The sequence below is a fragment of the Phacochoerus africanus genome, chromosome 5, assembly GCF_016906955.1.
Source record: "Phacochoerus africanus isolate WHEZ1 chromosome 5, ROS_Pafr_v1, whole genome shotgun sequence".
NCBI lineage: Eukaryota > Metazoa > Chordata > Mammalia > Artiodactyla > Suidae > Phacochoerus > Phacochoerus africanus.
Genome location: NC_062548.1, coordinates 31200995 through 31216974, shown reverse-complemented (window position 1 = coordinate 31216974; position 15980 = coordinate 31200995). Strand labels below are relative to the sequence as shown.

At 52.4% G+C, this 15980-nt stretch overlaps 1 protein-coding gene across 1 annotated transcript in view; it reads left to right on the top strand.

Moving 5' to 3' along the window:
• XYLT1 (xylosyltransferase 1) overlaps nt 1-15980 on the top strand; it is a 334227-nt gene that overhangs the window by 194953 nt on the left and 123294 nt on the right. Inside the window, exon 3 of the mRNA XM_047780424.1 lies at nt 4696-5206. Within this exon, the coding sequence (XP_047636380.1) occupies nt 4696-5206 (511 nt within the window). The remainder of the gene's footprint in view (nt 1-4695; nt 5207-15980) is intronic.

Sequence of the window (15980 nt, the reverse complement as noted above, 5' to 3'; positions counted from 1 at the left end):
GCTCACAGCAACGCCAGACCCTTAACCCACTGAGGGAGGCCAGGGATCGAATCTGCATCCTCACAGACATTATGTCGGGTTCTTAACCCACTGAGCCACAACAGGGACTCCATAGAAGTGGGGAGTTTTTAATCGACGAGCATAAAGTCTCCATTCTGCAGGATGATTACCTTCTGGACCTCGTCTGTACAACATCGCACCTGTAGGTAGCTATAATACTGTATTGTGCACTTAATGTTTGTTAAGGAGTTCCCTTGTGGTACCACAGATTAAGGATCTGGCGTGGTCAGTGCTGTGGCACAGGTTTGATCCCTGGCCCAGGAACTTCTATATGCTGAGGGGACAGCCGAAAAAATAGAGAGAGAGAGAGTTTGTGAAGAGGGTATAGAGCTCATGTTAAGTGTTCTTATCTCAATAAAATAAAATGTACCAAAGAGAAAGAAAACTCGGGGAGGGGAGTTCCTGTTGTGGCTCAGTGGGTTAAGAACCTGACTAAGATCCATGAGGATATGGGGTTGATCCCTGGCCTCGCTCAGTGGGTTAAGGATCTGGCATTGCCATGAGCTGTGGTGTAGGTCACAGATATGGCTCGGATCCCACATGGCTGTGGCTGTGGCTGTGGTGTACGCTGGCAGCTACAGCTGCAATTTGACCCCTAGCTTGGGAACCTCCATATACTGCATGTATGGCCCTAAAAAGAAGAAAGAAAAAAAGAAAGAAAACTCCTGGAGAAAGGGGTAGAAAAACTCATCAGCTTCTAGAGAAAACGGCCCCAACTCAGCAGGACAAGTGCTCTCGGGCCTCTGAGTGATGCCCAATTCTTACTGACTCTGACTTTTCTGGAAGCTGTCTCGCATGTGGGCGCTCGTCATTCCAGAAGACAAAGTATTTCCCTTCCCTCTTCTACGTGAATCCTTTGATTTCCCGTGGGAGCTGAGTGGCATCTGGGGCTGGGCACTTGGCCAGGGGCCCTAGCGAGCTCACCATCCCCGAGGTGGGGGCGTCTCTGTGTAGACGACTCTTGTTAATCAGGCGGCGTGTTGGAATTGATACGATGGCGCCTGGTCCTGATAGCACAAATCAGCCAGAGGAACAGGCCATTCTCTGACGGCCAGATGAGTGTCGTTGATTGCAGCGTTTCCTGTGTCTGGTTTTGCTTGGAGAAGTTCTGCCAGAAAGTGGTGAAGAACATGCCTTTCTGAAACCAGTGGTTTATGGAGGTTTTCTGTTCTGGGGACAGACTGGTCAGTTCACAAGAAAAGAGAACAACCCAAGAATTGTACTTAGGACGTGTCTGATGAGAGGACGTGGATGGCTACGAGGGCGGAGACCTCTCCGCCTCTCAATAACTTTTTGCAAACGGGCTTAGGAACGGCATTTAAATTCATGTTCTCGGGCAAGCGGGAGTCATCCAGCTGATTTTCCGACTGTTAGAGGCACACGATAATAATAATAAATTGACTCCTGTACCTTAGGACAGCTGGGAGGAAGGAGGCAGGTCAGGCAGGCTCCTGTATTAATCAGGATGAGCTTGACCATGCTACTATGACAAAGATGCCCCAGACCTTGGTGACAGAAAGCAAGAGGTTTATTCTGCCCGTGTCTGTGGTTTCTCTTCCACCCCGGCCTCACTTGGGGATGCAAGGCCTTCACTGTCAGGAGGGTGGCTGGCTGCTTCGGGGGAAGGAGGGATGTGTCCGACCAGGTCCCGGTCCCGGGCGCTTGTCTTGGCCGCAGCAAGTTGCTCAGCTGTGCCTAATTTTCAGGGAATGGAAAGTACAGTCGTGTCATGTGCCTGGAAAGAAGAGAACTGGAATCTCTGTCAAGAGCTTGATTGAATACCATCCCCTCCCTCGGCTCCGTCCCAACCTAGGCTACTCCAAGCAAAGAGAGAGATACCACACCCCCTCGCCCGTGGAGAAGGGGGGGCTAAAGGCTTCTCCGTTGACTTCTCAGCAAGTTTTATTAATTTAGCTTTACAGGGCCACACCCAAGGCAGATGGAAGTTCCCAGGCTAGGGGTGGAGTCAGAGCTACAGCTACAACTGCCCACCTACGCCAGAGCCACAGCAACGCGGGATCCGAGCCTCTTCTGTGACCTACACCACAGATCACGGCAACGCTGGATCCTTAACCCACTGAGGGCAGGGATCGAACCCAAGTCCTCATGGGTACTAGTCGGATTCATTGCCACTGCGCCACAATGGCAAGTCCTACAGCAAGTTTTAGAATCAGGCAGGTGCAAGTCCACGGCCTCCCCTAGATGACATTGGGCAAAGCACTGAACATCCCCAAGCTTTCCCCCTCTTTTGTAAGATGGGGGACTAATAGTCCTTGCCTTGAAAGTTGTTTCGAAAGGTTAAAGGAGATATAAGGGCAAGAATGAAAGCGGTACCTCCTTACGGGCTGATCGTCAGTGTCCAGTGAGTCATCATTTGCATATCATGCCTGGCACACAGCGAGTGCTCAGAAAATTTGCCTGAAAGGCTGCTTGGGGAGTCTTCAAGGGCCTCTGGACAAAAAGAAGGGAAAAGAGGAATATTAGTGGAGTTTGGGTTACAAGAATGGAGGCACGGCCCCTCACTGAGGGAGTTCTCTTGCAAGATGCTTGGGGAGATAAGAAAAACCAGAACCAGGTGTCCAAACCGGAAGTTCCCCTTCACAGACCATCGTGGCGTATCGGTTCCGAGAACGACCAGCAGCCGCTCCGTGACCCAGCACGGACTCGGTCCGCTCTCCCTCAGCATCTCCTTGTTTCCTTCTTCCTACATTGTGTCCTACCTCCCGGTCTGTCGTGGCCCCTCCCTACTGTCCTCTCCCTCTCTGTGACTCCCTGCCATCGGATGGCCACTGGGCAGCCTTGAGACGGCTGTTTGAGGTGACGTGCCTATCCCAGACCTGTTTCGCTGGGTGGGTGTGGATGGGAAGGGAGCCAGGCTGCAGTGTTAAGGGAACAGAGGAATGGGAATCAGAAGGGATCGACAGCTTCCTGGGGAGCAGCTGGTGGAACTGGTAGCCCAGGGCGTGGGGTCTGCAGCATATGTGCTCTGCATCCCAGCTTCACCACCAACTCCCTGGATTACCTTAGATAGCTCCCTGATGCTCATATCTGCAAAATGAGAATAAAAGTAACATCTAACTTACGGAACGGCCACGACGTGTCTTAGTGTCCATTTCATTTTGATGCCCTCTTGAAGTTGGTGCTTGATGCTGAAGGAGGTGGGACACAGGCAAGAAGGGGGCAGGCACAGTGCTGGGACAAATGGGGACATTGGAGATGGGGGGCCACCAAGCCGAGCCCAGGAGAAGGGAACCTTTTAAACTCACAGTCCTGGAGAGCTGAGATCTATACATTTTTAATTCAAGGGCCAGAGAGACATATTTTAGGCTTTGCAGGCCAGACAGTCTCTATGGCAACGGCTCACCTCTGCTGTTAGAGCCAGAAAGCCGCCATAGAGAAACCACACATGAACCAGAGTGGCTGTGTTTTCAATAAAACTTTATTTACAAAAACAAATGGCAGGCAGGATGTGGCTCGGGGTGGGTGGTAGTTTGCAGACCCGCCGAAGGAGGAGCCATGATGAGTGTTAGCCGCTCCTGGGCACCAGCCCTGCCCCCACTGCTCTGTTCCTCCCTTCTCTTCCTTGGGAACCTTTAATGGGTCCATTTAGTTACCAACAAAGAAGTCTTCCCTCAAAATTGCAACTCATTGCCAATGCAGCTGTAGCAGTGGGTGCAGATTATGGAGCCAGTCAGCGTCCTCTGTGGCCTTTGTCTCCTCTCGGACTAGCTTTGGGACAGCAGATGCTTTCAGGTTAAGGGCTTGGTAACAGACTCCAAGCAGAAGCAGTGTTCCTTGGTAGTGATGCAGGATGATGTTTGAATGGGGCATTTGACCCGAGCTCCAAATGGCCGGCGCCCACCTATCCATGGAGAAGCCGAGTTGGTTTGGGGCTGGAGGGTGAGTCTGCCTTTCCGGAAAGACCCATTGTCTCCCAGATGACACTTTGCCTTTCTCTTGACCCTCTGCATGACTGAATCAGGTCTGCTCCAGGTACAGACATCCAGAGTCCAAGCTCAAGCTCAAGTCCGTCCCAAGTTTGCATCTGCCCTGTAAGGATTGTCCTATAAAGGGCGCATACTCCCCAAGATAGCCAGTGATGGCTCCCCTCAGATTAAACTATGGCTCTGATTCCTCCTAAGGGCATAGGTCTACGAGCCGGTTCTAAAGGCATTGAAACATATATCCTCTCCTACCAGTATTTTCTCTGCCCATAGCTTTATCATGGCATCTCCAGCCATTGAATAAAGCATCACGGCGCTCTCTGCTGGAATGGAAACAGGAAGCTTGGAACTAACTGTCCAGCTCCCAAAGGCAAACAAGCAAGCAGAGGAAACTTACATGAAAAGGGGGCGTGGTTTGAAACATGCCTCGAGGGTCACAGTCCTAGTGCCTAACAGCTTGCAAAAGCTTTTAGTTTCGAGTTGGAGCGTCTTATATCTCCAGGTTGGGAAACCGAGGTCCAGAGGGAAAAATCTAAGATGTAGTCTAACATTCAGCCTGTGGCAAAGGCCAGGGGCATGAAACCGGGGCCCAAACGTCCAGAGGTCCGAGTCCCCCTCTCCAGGGGCCGACGTGCTTAGCCCGATGGCTTAGTCATGCTCCTCTTCTCTCTCTCTTTCCCGTCTCCTCCAGGACGGCTACTTCTCCCACCGGCCGAAGGAGAAAGTGCGAACAGACAGCAACAATGAGAACTCGGTGCCCAAGGACTTTGAGAATGTGGACAACAGCAACTTCGCACCCAGGTCTCAAAAGCAGAAGCACCAGCCCGAGCTGGCGAAGAAGCCCCCCAAGGGACAGAAGGAGCTTCTGAAGCGGAAGCTGGAGCAGGAGGACAAGGGGAAGGGGCGTCCCTCCCCGGGGAAAGGTACCAACGAGGTGCAGCCTCCCGGCGAGAGAGCCGTGGTGAACGGCAGCCGTGGGAAGGACCCCCCCAGACAGCCCCCCGCCCGGAAGGGTGGGGCCGGCTCCCCCGAGCTCAGGTCTGACCAGCCCCTCAAGTGCGACATCTCGGGCAAAGAGGCCATCTCTGCCCTGTCCCGCGCCAAGTCCAAGCACTGCCGCCAGGAGATCGGGGAGACCTACTGCCGTCACAAGCTGGGGCTGCTGATGCCGGAGAAGGTCACTCGGTTCTGCCCTCTGGAAGGTAAGTGCCAGCCCCGTTCTGCTCTCATTCTCAGACCTTCGCAGCCCTGCTTTTCAAATCAAGACATGAGATCTTGGGCATTCCCGTTGTAGCTCAGCAGGTTAAGAACCCAACATAGTGTCCATGAGGATGCGGGTTCGATCCCTGGCCCAGCTCAGTGGGTCAAGGATCCAGCGTCTCTGTGAACTTTGGTATAGGTCGCAGATTCGGCTCGGAGCCCACGTTGCTATGGTTGTGGTGTAGGCCGGCAGCTGTAGCTCCAATTTGACCCCTAGCCTGAGAACCTCCATATGCTGTGGGGGCAGCTCTCAAAAGAAGTAAAAAAAAAAAAAAAAAGACGTCTTTGGTTTGGGTCCTTCTCCCTGAATTCCAAAGTCCTGTGTAAGAAAAGTTTCTCAAAACCAAATCACCTTTTGTTACGGCATTAACCAGTGAGTTGCCTTGGTGGCAAAGGATACGTACAGTGTGAGGCCGTCAGGGCTAACGCGGAAGTTGTAGAAGGCAATGGTATTGATATGGTTTGTTTTCTCTCTCAGCAGAATATCGAAATTAAAATTGACATGAATATTACTGTAATTGGCTAGGACTTGGAAGGTTTCTAATTGGCTGCATTGACATTGGAGGCTCTGAAAAACATCCTTCTCGGTTCTTTCCATCTAAAATTCCTTCCTTCCTATTGCCTTTCTTCATCCCTCCCTCCCCTCCCCTTCTCTCCCTCCCTCCCACCCCGATCTGGGCCCTGGAGCTGCTGACCAGTGATAAATCAGATCCCTTGCTGTGATGCGGTGCGAGGTCAGAGCTGTGACAGCAGCGTTCGTAAGCGCAGGGACTAGTCCTCAGAAGCCGGGGGTGGGGACAGTTTGGCACAAGATGAGCCCCACCATGCCTCTCTCTGCTTCTCACCTAACAGCACGGACACGTGTTCCCTGCTGGCACGTTTCAGCTTTTCCAGTGCCCGTGGAAGGGGTGGGAGAGCAGTTACGGAGCGCTCACTGTGTGCCAGGCACAGCACAAGGCACCTGGCCTTCAGTCAGCTCATCCCATCCTCCGCCCAGTGAGGCTGGCATCGTCGTCCCGAGCATAGCTCATTTTTCAGATCAGAGGCATAAAACCACCTCCCCAAGGTCCCATGGCTTGGAGGTGGCCTTTCAAGCTTCCAGGTCGAGACATCCTGAGATGGAGATATGGCCGTCCTGGGGTAGGTCCTATCCTTTCAAGATCTTGTCTTTAAAAAATATATATATATATATGTTACGGCAGAAAATTTCAAAGCCACTTCGGCCACAGTTACCTCGTGGTGATCACTGCTGCTTCGCCCATGTCCTCCCGCCCCCCCCGCCCCACGCACATGCACACGCACACAAGCTCACTGTGAGCTAGCAGGTTTTACATTTTCCTTGAAGAAGATCGTACATCCCGAATAGTTTGGCAATTTGCTGACCTAGTGCTTTTCTCCACGAAGAGGGCAGACAGCATCCGCAAGTCATTTTCCACAAAGAAAAGAGAGCCGGTGCCACCGGGCACAGACAGATGGATGCCCGTGTGGAGTGGAGACCTGAGCATTTTCCTTCAAGTTCAGCCACGAGCTAACAGGGGAAGCCCCTTCCCCTCTCTGGTTCCGCATCCTTGTCTGTCCAGCGAGTGACCCGCATTAAACACTTGAAGGGTCTACCCACTCTGCCTTCCGCTGGGGTCCACTTCACACTTTGCTCTTGGTCACCCCTCATTCTCATTGGCAGCGGCCGATACAGGGGCTACCCCACTGTCCCTCACTCAGAGGCCAGGCATGCAAATTACCGCCATGTGGCTTCAAAATTCAAATACCAACAGATGTTTTTGTTCACTCTCAAGTGAGGGGAACAAGTCCCCAACGATGGGACAGCCCAGAGCTGAGGCTGCGCTTGGGGCGAGGCCCCCTGGAAAGACCTGGATGGGGCAGAGCAGGGTCCACGGTGGAAGAGGAATGGACCTTCCCAGCCCTGGGGCGGTCCTCCAAGAGCTGGAGACAGAAGGTCAGAGCATCACGAAAGCCGCCTGCAGAGCTGGACCAGGCGGCAGGGTGGGGGTGGGGGCTCTAGGTTCCCCCCACTACATTTAGAAGCCAGGCAGGAAGCCTGCCTCTTGCCTCCTCCGTTCCCTGTCTCTCCATCAAGAAGGAGGTGTGCAGTGAGAACGGTTCCCAGGGAGATGCAGCCTGGGGAGTTCTCGTGGGGGCTCAGGATTTCTGAACCCGACTAGGATCCATGAGGACATGGGTTCGATCCCTAGCCCCACTCAGTGGGTTGAGGATCCTGCTTTGCCATGAGCTGTGGTATGGGTCACCCAGAGCCCAGATCCCACATTGCTGTGGCTGTGGCGTGGGCAGCCGGCTATAGCTCTGATTCGACCCCTAGCCTGGGAACCTCCATATGCCGCAGGTGTGGCCCTAAAAAGACCAAAAAAAAGGTGGGGGGGAGGAAGAAAGGAAGGAAAGAAGGAAGGCAGCCTAGAAAGACCCCTAGAGAAATCCTGGTTCCACCTCTCCCCAGGACAGATAAGAATGCCAGGTGGACAGAGGACGGAGACTTATCTGCAAGGTCACCCAATCCATGAAAGGCTGAACTTGAGCTAACATTCAGGCCCCCTCATCTCACATGTGTGTGTCTCCGTTGACCACTGGTCACAGAGCAGAGAGCGTGGGTTAGGTTGGCGGCAGCCACTTGGATGTGTGGTCAGAGAAGCCCGGAGGGGGCCCTTCCCACCGCCTCTTCTGGGCGAGGCACAGTGGCGACAACTTCAACTCCTTTCTCTAGGTCATCTGTATTTTTTTAAGTTTTCAGTTGCAAATGTGTACCTGTACTATCCTTTCTTTTAAATAGAAAGTTATAAAAAGAAAGGGTTCGGGAGTTCCCATTGTGCTGCAGTGGGTTAAGAAGCTGACTGCAGCAGCTTGGGTCACTGTGGAGGTACAGGTTCTATCCCCGGCTCAGCGCAGTGGGTTAAAGGATCCATCATTACCACACTTGCGGCGTGGGTTGCAGCCACAGCTCAGATTCGATCCCTGACCCAAGAACTTCCATATTCCGTGGGTGTGGCCATTGGAAGGGAGGAAGGAAGGAAAAGAGAAATTGTTTCTCCTTTGCATTTTAAACCCACATCTACGCTGTCCTAGGATCCCTATCATGCTCTTGACACAATCTAGCAAATAGTGCACAATAAATAAGTGGAAGAGACGTTTCCAAAGTCATTTTTTAACAAGTGCATGGCCCAGCAGAGGCCTGAGGTACTTGCTGTGTGCAAGGATTAACGTACTTTTTCTAGAAAGGACCAGAGAGTAAACGTCAGAGGCTTTGTGGGCTGTGCAGGCTCCGTCACGGCTACCCGACTCTGACATTATAACGTAAAAGCAGCGCGGACAACACATACAGAAATGCACTTGGTAGGCGGGGAGCTTCCAATGTGGCTCAGCAGCAACAAACCCAACTAGTAACCTTGAGCACTCGGGTTCCATCCCTGGTCCCGGTCAGTGGTTAAGGATCTAGCATTGCAGTGAACTGTGGTGTAGGCCGGCAGCTGTAGCTCCGATTCAGACCCTTGCCTGGGAACTTCCCTAGGCCATGGGTGTGGTCCTAGAAAACGCAAAAATAAACAAAAACAAATGCACTTAGTTATTCCCATCAAACTCAATTTACAAAAGAAAAACAGGCAGCGGGCAGGATTTGGCTGTAGTTTGCTGACCTCTGCCCGGTACCAGTTGTGTGTGTACCAGGTCCAGCACTGTGCTTTCTGTCCCTTTGCATCCTCACCCAGCCCTGTGAGGCAGGTCTCTCATCCACCCATTTAACAGAGGCTCAGGGCGGTTTAGTCCTCGGTCAGCGGTGCACAGCGAGTAGGTGGCAGGGCTGGTCTTGGATCTCAGGCTATAGAGCCTGAGTCCTCCCCAAAGCCTTTCCTTCTTCACGAGGTGGAAGCTTTCACTTTAGCCTGAACTCTCAGACCCAGGGGATGTCCTGAAGCCTCAGGCTGTCTCTCTTCGCCCTCAGTACCGGTGCAAGAAAGGTGGGTGTTCCTGGGGACAAGAGGGCTGACGTGGCCCGTGGAGGAAGAAATGCCCACGCCTGTCCTGGTCACGCTGAGACACCACCAGCGTGGCTGTGCAGTGGGGGGGAGGTGTTCCGTGTGGCTTCTGCTAAGTCCGCCAAGTGACACACCCTCCCTGGACCTGCAAGCTGGTTAATAAGATTGGTGTCTAAGAAGAGTTCCTGCTGTGGCACAGTGAGTTAAGAATCCGACTGCAGCCGCTCAGGTCACTGCAGAGGCACGGGCTCCCTCCGCAGCCAGAAGCAGTGGGTTAAAGGAGCTGGTGTTGTTGCACCTGCGGTGTAGGTTGCAGCTGTGGCTCGGATTCAGTCCCTGGCCCAGGGACCTTCCACATGCCACGGATGTGGCCATTTAAAAAAAAAAATTGGCGTCGACGAGCCATCCCACACCCGGCCCCCGGCTGGTGCCTCCATTTGCTGCACCATAGCCTCTCCCTTTTGCAATAAATTTCCTGTGAATAGACTAATTGCAAAATAACCCTAATTGGGTAGTTATCAATGAACAACTTCCCGTGGAACAAAATGGCTTACAATTAATAGCATTTAAGCCATAAACCATTCTTCTGCAGAAAAGCTAAGATGTAATTACACCCCATACGGAGATCGTGTTCCCTCCCTGGAAATCGTGACACCCGTATTTCCCTCAGCTCAGGAGGGGTTTGCACCAGCTCCGTGGTCCTTTTAGTTCCTGCTCAGTGAGGAAGCCGAGTGGGGCAGAGAAGGCAAGTCGGCATGTGTGTAAACACACACGCACAACACACACACATACACAAGCAGATCTGCACACTGCTTGTCATCTTCCCAAACTTCACCTCACCCGAACTTCAGCCAACACAACGCTGGAAGCTGAATATAGTTAAGGAAACAGGAGTTCCCATCACGGCTCAGGAGAACGAATCTGACTAGCATCCATGAGGACACAGGTTCGATCCCTGGCCTAGATCAGTGGGTTAAGGATCTGGCCTTACTGTGAGCTGTGGTGTAGGTCACAGATGCAGCTCGGATCCAGGGTTGCTGTAGTGTAGGCCAGAGGCTGCAGCTCCAATTCGACCCCTAGCCTGGGAGCCTCCATATGCTTCGGGTGCGGCCCTAAAAAATAAATAAATAAACAAACAAACAAACAAATAAATAAATTTATTTTAAAAATAATTAAGGAAGCAATTCCTCATGGCTTGAAATCTGAAAAATTCCCAGGAAAGGAAACAGATCTTAAATTTTGGCTTCTGTGAAGTGTTCCTTTTCCTCTCACCACCTCCACCTCCCCTCACACCAGCACCATTCAGGGAAAAGACCTGTTCCTTGCCTTTGTGACTTGTCTGCATGGGGGGGTGTTCTGTGTGGCTTCTGCTAAGTCTGCCAAGTGACACACCCTCCCTGGACCTGCAAGCTGGTTAATAAGATTGGTGTCTAAGAGGAGTTCCCACTGTGCACAGTGAGTTAAGAATCCGACTGCAGCCGCTCGGGTCACTACAGGAGCCAAGCTACTGGCTGCCACCTCCTCCCACACCCGGCAGCCCTGTGCCCACAGCCCCCACCGCACCCCCACAGTGACCTGGGCTTCCTGGTGCTCCCTTGGCTCTAGAATCACCCAAGAGCTGCTGGGCCGTCACACTGCACCTCGAAGTGCTTCATGGAAATGAAACCTTATTGGATGGAAGGCCAGGTGCGGCCGGACTGGAAAAGATTTTTCATCCAAAGATTTGTAGCCGCAGGGGTTTTTTGTTGGGTTGGTTTTTGTCCTTTTTTTTTTTTTTTTTTTTTTTCCCCAGGGCTGCATCTGCAGCATATGGAGGTTCCCAGGCTAGGGGTCTAATCAGAGCTATAGCTGCTGGCCTACACCACAGCCACAGCAGCACGGGACCCGAGCCACGTCTGTGACCTATACCACAGCTCACCACGCCGGATCCTTAACCCACTGAGTGAGGCCAGGGATCGAACCTGCATCCTCATGGTTCCTAGTCAGATTCATTACTTTCTGACTTAACGTCACATAGGATGAGGGTCTCTAGGTTTTTAAGTGTCCAGTAGTGTTGCTATTTACAGGCACCGTGCTGTACAGCGTTTAGAACTTGTTTATCTTGCTCAGCTGAAACCTTCTACCCCGTGAACCCCTTCCCCGTCCCTCCAGCCACTGGCAACCACCATTCTACTCTTTGCTTCTTTGCATTTGATGATTATATTCCTCCTATAAGTAGGATCATTTCAGTATTTGGCCTGCTGTGTCTGGCTTATTTCACTCAGCATAATGTCTTCCAGGCTCATCTATGTTGTTCCACGTTGTAGGATTCCTTATTTTATTTTATTTTATTTTATTTTATTTTATTTTATTTTATTTTATTTTATTTTGCTTTTTAGGGTCACACCTTTGGCATATGGAAATTCCCAGGCTAGGGGTCAAATTGGAGCTGCAGCCACCGGCCTACACCACAGCCACAGCAACTCTGGAGCCAAGCCACCTCTGTGACCTACACCACCACTCACGGCAACACCGGATCCTTACGCCACTGAGCGAGGCCAGGGATGGAGCCCGCATCCACATGGATGCTAGTCGGGTTCGTTAACCGCTGAACCACAATGGGAACTCCCTCCTTCTTTTTTTAGAGCTGAATAATATGCTATTGTAAGCGCCGATCCCATTTTTGAATCCCTTCCTTTGTCAGTGGACACTTAGGTGGTTTCCTGATCTTCGCTCTCTTGAACAACGCTGCAGTGAACGGGGCGAGCCAATGTCTCTTGGAGAGGCCGATTTCAATTCTTTTGGATAAGTACCCCATGAGACGTCACCTCGCGCTTGTCAGGATGGCTCTTAGCAAAAAAACCGAAGACAGCAGGTGTTGCTGAGGATGCAGAGAAACTGGGATCCTTGTGCGCCGTCGATGGGCATGCGACATGGTGAAAATGGTGCAGGTCCTGTGGGGAACAGTTTGGAGGGTTCTGAAAAAGTCAGAACCAGAACTACCTTATGATCCGCCAATTCCACTTCTGCCCTGATGTCGCTTTAAGGAAGGAGTGGACACAGGGCAGTCGCGGGGAGGATCTTGTAGAGGCCCTGGTGGGAGGACACGGAGGGAGGAGAAAGCTGTTAGGATTGGCCAGTGGGCTGGATTGGGGTGACCACAGCTGGGCTCAGGGCACAAGAAGACCACTCAAGCCTGACCCTTAACCCTTGAGCAAGCTTTTTTTTTTTTTTTTTTCCTTCCCTAGAGCTGCACCTGCAGCATAGGGAGGTTCTCAGGCTGGGGGTCGAATGGGAGCTGCAGCTGCCAGCCTGCACCACAGCCACAGCAACGTGGGATCCAAGCCGCATCTGTGACCTACACCACAGCTCACAGCAACAACACAGGATCCTTAACCCACTGAGCGAGGCCAGGGAGGGAACCCACGTCCTCCTGGATACTAGTCAGATTCATTACTGCTGAACTACAACGGGAACTCCCGTGAGCAGTCATTTACGGAGCTCCACTGTGTGCCAAGCAGTGTGGCCAGCAGTCCTCAAGGCCCCCGTGGGAAGGCCTGTCCCCGTGGGAAGGTCCCCACAGGCCTGTCCACTTCGCCTTCTCCTCCAAAAGCCCTGGGCTGGTTTCCCCTCCCCAGCTTGGAATCGTAAAGAGAGCTGGCTGCCACCCCCCTGGCTTTTTGAGAAAAAGCTAAATAGAAATATGTACTCACAGGCAGTGTCACAAATGCCCCCCCCCCCCTCCACATCCTCTTCCTCCCCCAGGAAGGGCCCGCCAGCTGCATAGCTCTGCCTTTCACTCTGAAACTTGTCATTAGGGTGTGTTTGTTCTGTAACCGCCATGCCTGAAAAGCAGAGCTGAAGGTTTAGGTGCCGAACGAGGATGAAAACGCCAGCCCCGAATGAGGGGAATTCGTGTCCCTTCCGGTCCTCGTCCGGACACACCTGTTTGGAAAACCTCTGGCTTAAATAAGCATTTCCCAGGCCTTCTGATCCATGTCTGAGACTAGGGGATTGTGGTTAGTTGGATTTTCTTTTCCTTTCTTCTCTTGTGTGGACAATGACGTCTGTAGAACTGGCCAAGGGACTGGCTGTTAACTCCGCATTCGTGGGCCCCTGCTTGGAGCAGCTCAGCAGAGAACCCAGTTAACTGGCTTCCCTTTGGGAAAAAGAGCAGCTCTTCCGAATTTCTGGGTGACCGGGTAGAGCCTGGATGTTGGGCTGGCCCTGGAGTTCACGGATGCCTGTACCCACTCCTCCCCTGAGACCTGCCCTTCCCACCACTCCTCCGTCCCGCACACAGGCCAGGCTTTGTCCCCAGGAATGTCGCAGCCCATTAGGGATTACTAAGAATTCAGACCCGGAGTTCCCATAGTGGCGCAGTGGTTAACGAATCCGACTAGGAACCCTGAGGTTGCGGGTTCGGTCCCTGCCCTTGCTCAGTGGGTTAACGATCTGGCGTTGCCGTGAGCTGTGGTGTAGGTTGCAGATGCGACTTGGATCCCGCGTTGCTGTGGCTCTGGCGTAGGCCGGTGGCTACAGCTCCGATTCGACCCCTAGCCTGGGAACCTCCATATGCTGTGGGAGCAGCCTGAGAAATAGCAAAAAAAAAAAAAAAAAGAATTCAGACCCCACAGTTGGTAAGTTCCTTGTTTAATAACTTGGGGCAGAGTCCCAGATTTTCCTAATGCCTGGCACCAGGTTAGACACACGTAAATATCTGTTGCTCCATCAGCCAATGAACCCCTGAAGTTGCTTCTTCTTGCTTCCTTGAACCTCCGTGAGCATCTAGAAGCCTGGGGCGTCCATGGAAACGTGTCCTGAATGTGGGCCTCATTCTTCCCCTTGGCATGCTTACATGTATTTGTTTTGTTCATTTGACAAATCCGTGTCAGGAGTTCTCGTTGTGGCTCAGCAGGTTAAGAACCTGACACGGTGTCCATGAGGATGCGGGTTCGATCCCTGGCCTTGCTCAGTGTGTTAAGGACCCAGCTTTGCCACAAGCTGTAGGGTAGGTCACTGATGGCGCTCAGATCCCGAGTTGCTGTGCTGTGACATAGACTGGTGGCTACAGCTCTGATTCAACCCCTAGCCTGAGACCCTCCAGCAGGTGCAGCTGTAAAAAGGAAAAAAAGCAAATAAATGAAAAACAAATACGTGTCAGGCAGCTACCCAGTGCCCAGGATGTGCTAGGAGCTGGGATATGATTAATAAGAGAACAAGCAACTGATAAAAAAATCTCAGGGTACTGGCAAACCACCATCCTCATGGAGATGGGAGAATTCAGGGCAATCGGGGAGGCGTCTCTGATTGACCTCGAGAGAGCCGTGGATGAATGGTACTCAGAGAAGGATTTGCTGTCTTTGTGGAATTTGAGCTGCCCCCAAATGGGATGGTTCTTAGTCTTCGGACACACCGAGTGCATTCATTCTCTCATCTAATTGTCATCAAAAGACTGGAGTTCTGTCCTGTCTCCATGGTAACAAACCCAACTAGGATCCATGAGGGCACAGGTTTGATCCCTGGCCTCGCTCAGTGGGTCAAGGATCCGGCGTTGCTGTGAGCTGTGGTGTAGGTTTGCAGACATGCCTCAGATCTGGTGTTGCTGTGGCTGTGGTGTAGGCTGGCAGTTACATCTCCGATTCAACCCCTAGCCTGGGAACCTCCAAATGCTGCATCTTTAAAAAAAGAAAAAGAAAAAGAATTTCAGCAGCACCACTGCTTCTGCAGAGACACATGATTGAATACTAGTTGGGCTGAGATGAAAAGTGGGAATTCATTAAGGAAAGGGCGGGAGCGGGGAATATTCCTGGACTAGGCTATATCATGTGCAAAAGCCCTGAGGCCGTAGGGGTACAGGGAGGTTCAAGAACCAACAAGACCCCCAGGGAGCTCTGAGTATGAGTGGCAGTCTCAGTCTATTGTCTTTCCCAGCCGGGTTTTAATTCCCCAAATCACTGGGTTTAGAGGATCTCTGTCTTTGTCTTGAAAGAGAGGAGAATGGAGCAGAGGCATCTATAGGGACCAAACTTGCCCAAAGACAGGCAAGGCTCTGGCAGACTGGGGCTGGGGATGGGTCCCACAGCCCCTCCAGAGCACCATGCTCCCTTTGGGTCCTGATCCCCCACCCCAGCCTGGACCCAGCCTGGACTTGGGGCTACAGGATCCTGGGAGCCTCACCTCCTGCAGCCCCGTGGTTTCCCAGGACATCCATGCCTCAGAGGGAACTCCTCAGTGCCTCCAGCAGCGAAGCCCTCCTGCAGGCCCTGTGCCCTGGGCCCTTTCACTGTCCCTGAGCTAAGGCAGGCTTAGGGGCAACCTCTGAACCAGTCTCTCCTTGAACTGCAAAAGCCTCGGACAAGGCGCTTGTATTCTCTGAGCCTCACCTCTTACCAGTAAAATGGGTTGTTCTGTGCCTCTCCTGCCTCCTCGGGTTGCTGCCTGAATAACTGTATTTGAGAATATTTCAATTATTCCCTCTATGCAGCCAGCAAATATTTACGAGCATCTGTTACAAATCAGCATGATATTATTACGGTTCAGAAACCTCCAGGCAGGGCACAGCAGACCCGCTTCCCCAGCCGGGCGGTTGATGATGCTTCTCTCAATTTCTCTGCGTGTCTCGCCCAGAACCTGCCCCGGGACAAGGCCGAGGATGGACAGCTTCTCGTCCTCTGAGCCGTTCCTTCCTCTGGGTGCAGCTGGCTATGTGTCACCCACCCAGGGCAGGGAAATCAGA